Source organism: Mustela lutreola, chromosome X (assembly GCF_030435805.1).
Source record: "Mustela lutreola isolate mMusLut2 chromosome X, mMusLut2.pri, whole genome shotgun sequence".
Classification (NCBI taxonomy): domain Eukaryota; kingdom Metazoa; phylum Chordata; class Mammalia; order Carnivora; family Mustelidae; genus Mustela; species Mustela lutreola.
The window spans coordinates 49,313,015-49,323,984 of record NC_081308.1 but is presented as its reverse complement, the minus strand read 5'-3'; the positions used below and the strand labels follow the sequence as shown (position 1 = coordinate 49,323,984).

Here is a 10,970-nt window from a genome sequence, read left to right as displayed (position 1 = left end):
GAGAGAGAGAGCGAGAGAGAGTGAGCAGGGGCAAGGTCAGAGGGAAGGGGAGAGAGGGAATCCCAAGCAGACTCCCCGCTGAGCACAGAGCCTGACGTGGAGCTCAATCTCAGTACCCCGAGATCATGACCTGAGCTGAAATCATGTGCCCGATGCTCAGCTGACTGAGCCACCTAGGTATCCCTAAAGTGTTCATTATTTAGTGGGCTTTAGTGATCTGAGAACCTAGTTGGGAATAATAGTGAAACAGAAAGACTTACACATTAGGGAAGAAGTAGATTAGTGATTAATTGTTGGGCTGTAAGTGTAACTGGGTTTCCAAGAAGAAAGAGATTGGCATGGACTGGTACATTTGGAAAGAAAGTGGGAGGGGATTGCAAAACTGTGACTCAGAGAGCACATAGGATTTATACAGACAGAAGAGAGGAAAGGAGAGGAGAGAAGATATTTTTTAGGAGAATGAGGAAAAACTTGAACATGGGCACAGAGATGGGAATGTGCATGGCAAATATGGGAAGCATCAAGAAGAGCTCTCAGGACATGAAAGAAAGAACTGTTGACAATATCATAGATCTGGCCTCATGGCACTGTGGAGCACACAATGGACTAAGAACCAGAGGGCCTGAATTCCCAAAGGTATTGTCCTGGTTCTGCACTTACTACATGGGTGGCCTTGGTTAGGTCATTTAGATGCTTTGTGCCCTGGTGCCCTGACTTACTCAGTCATGTGAGGATACTGGCAGTAGCTTGCTTCTCTCTCATGCTTGTAAAAACCACAGGAGATGATGTCTGAAGAAGTGTTGGTTTTTAAAAAATTTTTCTTTAGTTTTACTTATTTATTATCTTTTATTCACTTATTTGAGAGAGAGAGCACACAAGCAGGGAGAGTGGCAGACAGTGGGAGAAGGCGAGGCAGGCTCCCCGCTGAGCAAGGAGCCTGATGTGGGGCTGGATCCCAGCACCCTGGGATCATGACCTGAGCTGAGGGCAGATACTTGATAGAATGAGCCACACAGGCGCCCCAAGAAGTGTTTTTAAAATAGTAAAATAAAAATAGTAAAATAAAAATGTGATACCATACGGTATCACACCAGCATGGTGAGGAAATGACTCCCGAGTCTATAGTATGGTTTGTTTTCTAGTTGGTTGCAGGCCAAAGGTTACTGCATGTGGGAGCAGGGGCTGCTGATTAGTTGACATGAAGGCATTTTTTTGCCCCTGAAGAGAGGCAGACCTGGGAGCCTGAACACAGGGGACCTGGATTCTCTGCTGGGTTGTATGAACTCTCTGAAAGGGGTGCCTGTTCTCTGACATCAGATGAAACAAGCGACAAAACTATACACAAAGACTGGTGAAGTGTGGTGGAAAAAGACCTGGACCTGGAATGAAATCTGTCTGAGATCAGATTTTAAGGTTCACCCCATAGTAAACATGTGACCTTAAGCAAGCAACTTGCTATCTCTGGGCCCCAGTTCCCTCATCTGTCAAACTGAAGTAAAAACAACACCTGCCCCACTTCCTTATAGAGTGGGTTGTTGCAAGGATCAAATGCACAACATGTGAGAGGTTTCTGTAAACTCTAAAGTGGTAGGCCAAGTTGGCTTATTTTCATTTTTCTTATTAATAATTGAAAACTGAGTTTTCTGACCAGTTGCCATCTATTATTTTAGCCTGCCCTATCATCATTTCTGAAAGGATATATTTCAGTAGAGCTAGCTGTACCTTACCACAGTATTACCACTGTAGTTAGTCTGAATTCTTGGGGTTTCTATATAATTAAATCAGAACCTCAATTTAGGATGAAGATCACAGAGTCATAAACCATTCAGGGGTAGGGGTGGGGAGTCTGGATCTGCAGTTAAGACAGAAGACAAATTTGCTCAGTTCTGTTTTACTCTACCTGATCATTTGCTTTATGTGCGCAAGAACACAGAGCTCAACAAGGTTTTCAGAATGTCCCAGTTAACAAAAGTGTCCCCACTCAGCTTCACTACTCTACAACCCTAACACCAGCCTGGATAATTTAGCGTCCTCTCGGTACTAGCATTCTAGCCCTGGCAGGCTTCCCCAGTCCCTCCTTCGAGGGAAAACAAACAAACAAAAACCAAACAACCCGGAGTTGGCTTCTTTCATTGGGTCTTAATTTCGTGTCGTTGTCATTTTGTCTAAAGTTACACAAAATGCCTCACCCACATCTAAAGTGCACAAAGAGTTGAAAGAGGAGCAGGGTTTTGTGAGAGTATGTAGAGAGTGTTCTCAGAAGGCTGGGATTATCTCCAACCAAGGCAGAGAGATGAAAGGTGGGTCCTCTCTTCCCATCCACCCAAACAAGCAACAGAGTCTTCAAGTAGACCACTTCCTAGAGCTTCAAATGCACATCCTCTCCATGATGGACAGAGAGGTGCTGTGAGTGGCACCTGGAGCTCAAGGCAGAGCACATCTGCCCCACCCCCCAGCTCAAGCAGCCTCTAGGACCCCACTGAGACGTCACCGTGGCAACCACTGTTTGGTCTGCATCCCGTTGCCCCAGGAGACTCCACAGGCCTTTCCAAGAGTCTCAGAGTTAAGCCAGAGAGTCCTTGAGCCCAGACCCAGGACCCTCCCTTCCAGAGCGAGGCTCCTGCCTCCAGACCGAGTCCCATATCCCCCATCACTGAAGACCAAATTTCCCTCAGGCTCTCCAAGAAAGGAGAGCAAGGACAGCCTCATGAGTGAGGTGGGAGAGGTCACCCTCACGGAGGTGACCTCCTCAGTCTCCCCTCAAGCCACGCAGAAACTCCTGGTTTCCTTGGAAAGCGGAGATCCTCCCCGGGCCCCAGTCGCAGGCAACCTCAGCGGAGATGCAATTACCAAGACCACCGTGGCAGCAGGCGCCAAGGGAAAGGTGCCCAAAAAGGTCATCGCCAAGAGAGTGCGAGGCTCTGTCAAGTGGTTTAACGTGAAGAATGGGTACGGTTTCATCAGCAGGCACGATACCCAGGAAGATGTGTTCGTTCACCAGACAGCCATCACCAGAAACAACCCTCACAAATACCAACGCAGTGTGGGCGACGGCGAGACAGTTGAGTTCGACGTGGTGCAGGGTGAGCGGGGCACCGAGGCCGCTAACGTGACCGGGCCAGCAGGTGCCCCAGTGCAGGGCAGCCGCTACGCTGCCAATCGTCCCCGCTTCCGCAGGGGCTTCTACATACGTCGCCGCGCACCGCCCCCACGAGGTCCTATGGGCGCTGAAGAGGATGTCGACGAAGAAGAGGCCAGGCACGAAGGCTTCACCGAAGCCGAGGGCCAGAGGCGCCGCCTGGCCGGCGGACCCCAAGACCAAAGGCTGCGGCGCTTCCCACCCGTCCAAAGGGCCTCTGCCATGTCCCGCCGCCCGTCGATCCTCACTCCCAGCAGCGGCCCGAGGCCTGGCCACCCGCCCGGGTCCACCCCAGCTTCAAGGCCCGAGGGTGCCCCGCGGCGAGGGCCAGGCCCCAGTTACCTGCTGAGCCGCCCTAGGGGCCGAGGCATCGCTCCTGTTCCAAGACCCTCAGCGGGCATCTCTGAGGAACCCGAGGAGGAAGACAAGGAAAGCGGGCGTGAGGCCAGCTGTCCGCAGCAGAAGCCCCCGCCAGGCTACGGATCCCGCCGCCCCAACAACCCACGCCACGGCCCACAGCAGGCACCTGGTGCCCAGGGCCAGGATACCTTGGGAGGAGAAGGCAAGATCGGGACGAGCCCTGCTGAAATACCTGCTTTGGTTGCTTTCGCCAAGAAGAACAGCACCGCTGAGGAGGAGGACACCTTGGTCTCAGATGTCCCCTCTGCCACCACCCAGGCCAACTAACAACAGCCTGGCTCCCTCCCCAGGGACTCCCAGGCCTGGGCTGCAGGGAATGCCCCCCTTTGAGGAGATGATGCCCTTTAATGCAATGCAGTCCAAACATCCACCTTGACTGTTAGATTTGTGCCCTGGTTGGGGGGGGGGGGGTACATGCCCCTTCTGCAAGGATTGAGGAAAAATTACAAGATGCATATATTTCTAAATTCCCTCTTACCATCTGTGTTGGGAATTTCTGTACACACACACACACACACACACACACACACACACACACTTATTCTTTTAAACGATCTGACCAGGACCACAGCTATTATTCTGTGTCACCAGGGGAATTAGTTGAAGTACTTATAAAAATTATTTTTATTTTTTAATACAAAAACAAAGATGATCTGATACTGAAGATTACCTTACATTGCTGTGTGATGTTACTCACTTGAATGGTCATTTTCTCAATAAATCATTTCATGTTGCTTTTATCTGTTATCGTCTGATTATTTAAAAAAATCTTGTCAGCACATAATTGTATTGAGGCAGCCCTTTCAGTCTGTTTCAGAACCAGTTTTAGCAAGCATCGTACCTATTGTTCTCTGTGAGGAAAGTCATGAATTTAAGACTAATTGTGGACTTACTGGGGGGGGGGGTGAACTTCTCAAGGATGTCCTAAAGGATTAGAATACACAGAGAGGGAACAAGTGTCCCCATCACACCCTCTTCCCCTGCCATTTGAGCAATAAAGCCGGAGGGTGGATCCAACTACCCACACTTACTGCTTAGATAGTCTATGAGACAAAAACTCAAAAAGCTGGGCAAAAAACCATGACAGGTTTAAAAAAAAAAAATGGGTAGGTGGGTGGGGCTCTTTGGAAGCAGAATTTGCCTTTATTTTTTAATGGATTTGATCTAATGCCATTTAAATACTTAAAAGAAAATGGGCACGAGGGGCTGCGGGGTGTGGGAGAAATGGAAAAATGGTCAAAGGGTAAAATCTTCCAGTTACAAGATGAGTAAGTTCTGGGGGCCTAACATATGGCATGATGACTATAGTTAACCGTACTGTGTTGCATACCTGAAGGTCACTAGGAGAGCGGAGCTTTAATGTTCCCACCATGACAATAACAAAATGATAATTATGTGAAGCAAACGATGTGTTAACCTTATTGTGATAAACATTTCACAACATATGCTTGTATCAAATTATCCCATTGTATATCTTAGACTTACACAATATCAATATCATATGCCAATTATATCTCAATAAAGCTAGAAAAAAAAACTCAAGAAATTTTAAAAAGAAAATGGGCATGAGGCGGGCATAATTTTTGTCTTGCATACCTCTGGAGTTGAAGAGAACTATCTAGTCCAGATTTTCCACGTGCGCTTCCTGATTGGGTCCATCCATCCAAGAGGGCTGTGCAAGATCCCTGGAAGGCCGAACGGAAAAGTTTCAGCCCACCTCAGCCCCTTTTCCATCAGATAGAGAGGCTCCAACTGGGAATGCCATCCCTGTCCTGGTTTTCCTTTGAATATATAGTGGGATTAGTGGGTGGGTCAGAGGCAGGGTTGGGAGCGGGTGTGTGGACAATTAATACATTTGAAACTAACAGGGGACTTAGAACTTAATTTTATGGATTGAGGAAACTGGATTATCAATAGCAAAGTAAAAATGCCTTCCTGGTTTAAATGTTGAGGCCTTTCATAACACATTATAGCCAAGCATAAGGGATTTGGAGAGTGAGTACTCAGGCATTCAATAAGGCTAAATATCCTCACTCAATTCGAGTAGAAACAGTAGAGATCACTCATTCAGGAAATATTTGAGTGTGCGCTTGTGCCAGACACTCTGCCAGGCACTAGAGGTTCATCATGGTGAAGAAGATGGCCCTTTCTCTCAAGGAGTCCACAGTCTAGTGAAGAGGGAGACAAAACCATGACCACACAAGGGAGTGAGTACTCTGGTGGAATTATCACAGGATGTCAAAGGAAACACAGGTGACTTAGGTGCCAGATGGGTTGGTTCCAGGCTAAAGGAACCACTACTTCAATACTGGAACTTAAAATTATATCTAGCACGGGCCACCTGGGGGGCTCATTTGGTTAAACGTCTGCCTTAGGCTCAGGTCATGATCCCAAGTTCCTGGGATCTAGCCCCTCAGGTCAAGTAGGGCTCCCTGATCCACAGGGAGTCATTTTCTCCCTCTCCCTCCACTCCTTCCTACCACCCACCCCCTACCCTAACACCCCCAGCCCCCCAACCCCCAACCCTACCCCAGCCCTGCTCCTGAGCATTCTTTCTCTCAAATAAATAAATAAGTCTTCTAAAAAAAACTATATCTAGCAATCACCACAGAGTTCAGATTTGATAAATTTATATCAACATACAGCTAGAAGTTGTAACTACAGACTCCTAGCCCAGTGCACTCTTCCCAGTACACCAACTGACTTCTTTGGAGATTAACAGGATGTACCATGACCTTGCACAGTGGGGAGCAACCTGGGAACCCACAATATATTATTTGAAGAAAGCACTTCCCCTTGACATATCTATGCCTGCCTGTTGTTTGGCGTGACAAGGCATCTGGGAGATTTCTGAGCTATCTCCCAATCATAGCAGATTTCCTCTCACTTCAGGTCAGTACACATTCTTAGGCTTAGCGACATCCTGTTAATCTCCAAAGAAGTCAGTTGGTGTACTGGGAAGAGTGCACTGGGCTAGGAGTCTGTAGTTACAACTTCTAGCTGTATGTTGATATAAATTTATCAAATCTGAACTCTGTGGTGATTGCTAGATATAGTTTTTTTTAGAAGACTTATTTATTTATTTGAGAGAAAGAATGCTCAGGAGCAGGGCTGGGGTAGGGTTGGGGGTTGGGGGGCTGGGGGTGTTAGGGTAGGGGGTGGGTGGTAGGAAGGAGTGGAGGGAGAGGGAGAAAATGACTCCCTGTGGATCAGGGAGCCCTACTTGACCTGAGGGGCTAGATCCCAGGAACTTGGGATCATGACCTGAGCCTAAGGCAGACGTTTAACCAAATGAGCCCCCCAGGTGGCCCGTGCTAGATATAATTTTAAGTTCCAGTATTGAAGTAGTGGTTCCTTTAGCCTGGAACCAACCCATCTGGCACCTAAGTCACCTGTGTTTCCTTTGACATCCTGTGATAATTCCACCAGAGTACTCACTCCCTTGTGTGGTCATGGTTTTGTCTCCCTCTTCACTAGACTGTGGACTCCTTGAGAGAAAGGGCCATCTTCTTCACCATGATGAACCTCTAGTGCCTGGCAGAGTGTCTGGCACAAGCGCACACTCAAATATTTCCTGAATGAGTGATCTCTACTGTTTCTACTCGAATTGAGTGAGGATATTTAGCCTTATTGAATGCCTGAGTACTCACTCTCCAAATCCCTTATGCTTGGCTATAATGTGTTATGAAAGGCCTCAACATTTAAACCAGGAAGGCATTTTTACTTTGCTATTGATAATCCAGTTTCCTCAATCCATAAAATTAAGTTCTAAGTCCCCTGTTAGTTTCAAATGTATTAATTGTCCACACACCCGCTCCCAACCCTGCCTCTGACCCACCCACTAATCCCACTATATATTCAAAGGAAAACCAGGACAGGGATGGCATTCCCAGTTGGAGCCTCTCTATCTGATGGAAAAGGGGCTGAGGTGGGCTGAAACTTTTCCGTTCGGCCTTCCAGGGATCTTGCACAGCCCTCTTGGATGGATGGACCCAATCAGGAAGCGCACGTGGAAAATCTGGACTAGATAGTTCTCTTCAACTCCAGAGGTATGCAAGACAAAAATTATGCCCGCCTCATGCCCATTTTCTTTTTAAAATTTCTTGAGTTTTTTTTTCTAGCTTTATTGAGATATAATTGGCATATGATATTGATATTGTGTAAGTCTAAGATATACAATGGGATAATTTGATACAAGCATATGTTGTGAAATGTTTATCACAATAAGGTTAACACATCGTTTGCTTCACATAATTATCATTTTGTTATTGTCATGGTGGGAACATTAAAGCTCCGCTCTCCTAGTGACCTTCAGGTATGCAACACAGTACGGTTAACTATAGTCATCATGCCATATGTTAGGCCCCCAGAACTTACTCATCTTGTAACTGGAAGATTTTACCCTTTGACCATTTTTCCATTTCTCCCACACCCCGCAGCCCCTCGTGCCCATTTTCTTTTAAGTATTTAAATGGCATTAGATCAAATCCATTAAAAAATAAAGGCAAATTCTGCTTCCAAAGAGCCCCACCCACCTACCCATTTTTTTTTTTTAAACCTGTCATGGTTTTTTGCCCAGCTTTTTGAGTTTTTGTCTCATAGACTATCTAAGCAGTAAGTGTGGGTAGTTGGATCCACCCTCCGGCTTTATTGCTCAAATGGCAGGGGAAGAGGGTGTGATGGGGACACTTGTTCCCTCTCTGTGTATTCTAATCCTTTAGGACATCCTTGAGAAGTTCACCCCCCCCCCCAGTAAGTCCACAATTAGTCTTAAATTCATGACTTTCCTCACAGAGAACAATAGGTACGATGCTTGCTAAAACTGGTTCTGAAACAGACTGAAAGGGCTGCCTCAATACAATTATGTGCTGACAAGATTTTTTTAAATAATCAGACGATAACAGATAAAAGCAACATGAAATGATTTATTGAGAAAATGACCATTCAAGTGAGTAACATCACACAGCAATGTAAGGTAATCTTCAGTATCAGATCATCTTTGTTTTTGTATTAAAAAATAAAAATAATTTTTATAAGTACTTCAACTAATTCCCCTGGTGACACAGAATAATAGCTGTGGTCCTGGTCAGATCGTTTAAAAGAATAAGTGTGTGTGTGTGTGTGTGTGTGTGTGTGTGTGTGTGTACAGAAATTCCCAACACAGATGGTAAGAGGGAATTTAGAAATATATGCATCTTGTAATTTTTCCTCAATCCTTGCAGAAGGGGCATGTACCCCCCCCCCCCCAACCAGGGCACAAATCTAACAGTCAAGGTGGATGTTTGGACTGCATTGCATTAAAGGGCATCATCTCCTCAAAGGGGGGCATTCCCTGCAGCCCAGGCCTGGGAGTCCCTGGGGAGGGAGCCAGGCTGTTGTTAGTTGGCCTGGGTGGTGGCAGAGGGGACATCTGAGACCAAGGTGTCCTCCTCCTCAGCGGTGCTGTTCTTCTTGGCGAAAGCAACCAAAGCAGGTATTTCAGCAGGGCTCGTCCCGATCTTGCCTTCTCCTCCCAAGGTATCCTGGCCCTGGGCACCAGGTGCCTGCTGTGGGCCGTGGCGTGGGTTGTTGGGGCGGCGGGATCCGTAGCCTGGCGGGGGCTTCTGCTGCGGACAGCTGGCCTCACGCCCGCTTTCCTTGTCTTCCTCCTCGGGTTCCTCAGAGATGCCCGCTGAGGGTCTTGGAACAGGAGCGATGCCTCGGCCCCTAGGGCGGCTCAGCAGGTAACTGGGGCCTGGCCCTCGCCGCGGGGCACCCTCGGGCCTTGAAGCTGGGGTGGACCCGGGCGGGTGGCCAGGCCTCGGGCCGCTGCTGGGAGTGAGGATCGACGGGCGGCGGGACATGGCAGAGGCCCTTTGGACGGGTGGGAAGCGCCGCAGCCTTTGGTCTTGGGGTCCGCCGGCCAGGCGGCGCCTCTGGCCCTCGGCTTCGGTGAAGCCTTCGTGCCTGGCCTCTTCTTCGTCGACATCCTCTTCAGCGCCCATAGGACCTCGTGGGGGCGGTGCGCGGCGACGTATGTAGAAGCCCCTGCGGAAGCGGGGACGATTGGCAGCGTAGCGGCTGCCCTGCACTGGGGCACCTGCTGGCCCGGTCACGTTAGCGGCCTCGGTGCCCCGCTCACCCTGCACCACGTCGAACTCAACTGTCTCGCCGTCGCCCACACTGCGTTGGTATTTGTGAGGGTTGTTTCTGGTGATGGCTGTCTGGTGAACGAACACATCTTCCTGGGTATCGTGCCTGCTGATGAAACCGTACCCATTCTTCACGTTAAACCACTTGACAGAGCCTCGCACTCTCTTGGCGATGACCTTTTTGGGCACCTTTCCCTTGGCGCCTGCTGCCACGGTGGTCTTGGTAATTGCATCTCCGCTGAGGTTGCCTGCGACTGGGGCCCGGGGAGGATCTCCGCTTTCCAAGGAAACCAGGAGTTTCTGCGTGGCTTGAGGGGAGACTGAGGAGGTCACCTCCGTGAGGGTGACCTCTCCCACCTCACTCATGAGGCTGTCCTTGCTCTCCTTTCTTGGAGAGCCTGAGGGAAATTTGGTCTTCAGTGATGGGGGATATGGGACTCGGTCTGGAGGCAGGAGCCTCGCTCTGGAAGGGAGGGTCCTGGGTCTGGGCTCAAGGACTCTCTGGCTTAACTCTGAGACTCTTGGAAAGGCCTGTGGAGTCTCCTGGGGCAACGGGATGCAGACCAAACAGTGGTTGCCACGGTGACGTCTCAGTGGGGTCCTAGAGGCTGCTTGAGCTGGGGGGTGGGGCAGATGTGCTCTGCCTTGAGCTCCAGGTGCCACTCACAGCACCTCTCTGTCCATCATGGAGAGGATGTGCATTTGAAGCTCTAGGAAGTGGTCTACTTGAAGACTCTGTTGCTTGTTTGGGTGGATGGGAAGAGAGGACCCACCTTTCATCTCTCTGCCTTGGTTGGAGATAATCCCAGCCTTCTGAGAACACTCTCTACATACTCTCACAAAACCCTGCTCCTCTTTCAACTCTTTGTGCACTTTAGATGTGGGTGAGGCATTTTGTGTAACTTTAGACAAAATGACAACGACACGAAATTAAGACCCAATGAAAGAAGCCAACTCCGGGTTGTTTGGTTTTTGTTTGTTTGTTTTCCCTCGAAGGAGGGACTGGGGAAGCCTGCCAGGGCTAGAATGCTAGTACCGAGAGGACGCTAAATTATCCAGGCTGGTGTTAGGGTTGTAGAGTAGTGAAGCTGAGTGGGGACACTTTTGTTAACTGGGACATTCTGAAAACCTTGTTGAGCTCTGTGTTCTTGCGCACATAAAGCAAATGATCAGGTAGAGTAAAACAGAACTGAGCAAATTTGTCTTCTGTCTTAACTGCAGATCCAGACTCCCCACCCCTACCCCTGAATGGTTTATGACTCTGTGATCTTCATCCTAAA

General features: G+C 48.7%; 2 protein-coding genes across 2 annotated transcripts; one reads left to right on the top strand and one right to left on the bottom strand.

Annotated features, from left to right (window-relative positions):
* The first annotated feature begins 2,631 nt into the window (after positions 1 to 2,631).
* On the top strand, positions 2,632 to 4,218 carry LOC131821908 (Y-box-binding protein 3-like). The gene has a single exon (XM_059158269.1). It carries the CDS (start codon positions 2,708 to 2,710, stop codon positions 3,824 to 3,826), a length of 1,119 nt encoding a protein of 372 aa, XP_059014252.1. The 5' UTR covers positions 2,632 to 2,707; the 3' UTR covers positions 3,827 to 4,218.
* A 4,327-nt stretch (positions 4,219 to 8,545) lies between these two features.
* LOC131821848 (Y-box-binding protein 3-like) lies at positions 8,546 to 10,132 on the bottom strand. Its single transcript, XM_059158187.1, has one exon. The coding sequence runs from the start codon at positions 10,054 to 10,056 to the stop codon at positions 8,938 to 8,940; it is 1,119 nt and encodes a 372-aa protein (XP_059014170.1). The 5' UTR covers positions 10,057 to 10,132; the 3' UTR covers positions 8,546 to 8,937.
* Positions 10,133 to 10,970: the final 838 nt, after the last annotated feature.

Coding starts and splice junctions, on each gene's coding strand:
- LOC131821908 (XM_059158269.1), top strand. CDS start 2,708: ATGAGTGAGGTGGGAGAGGTCACCCTCACGGAGGTGACCTCCTCAGTC.
- LOC131821848 (XM_059158187.1), bottom strand. CDS start 10,056: ATGAGTGAGGTGGGAGAGGTCACCCTCACGGAGGTGACCTCCTCAGTC.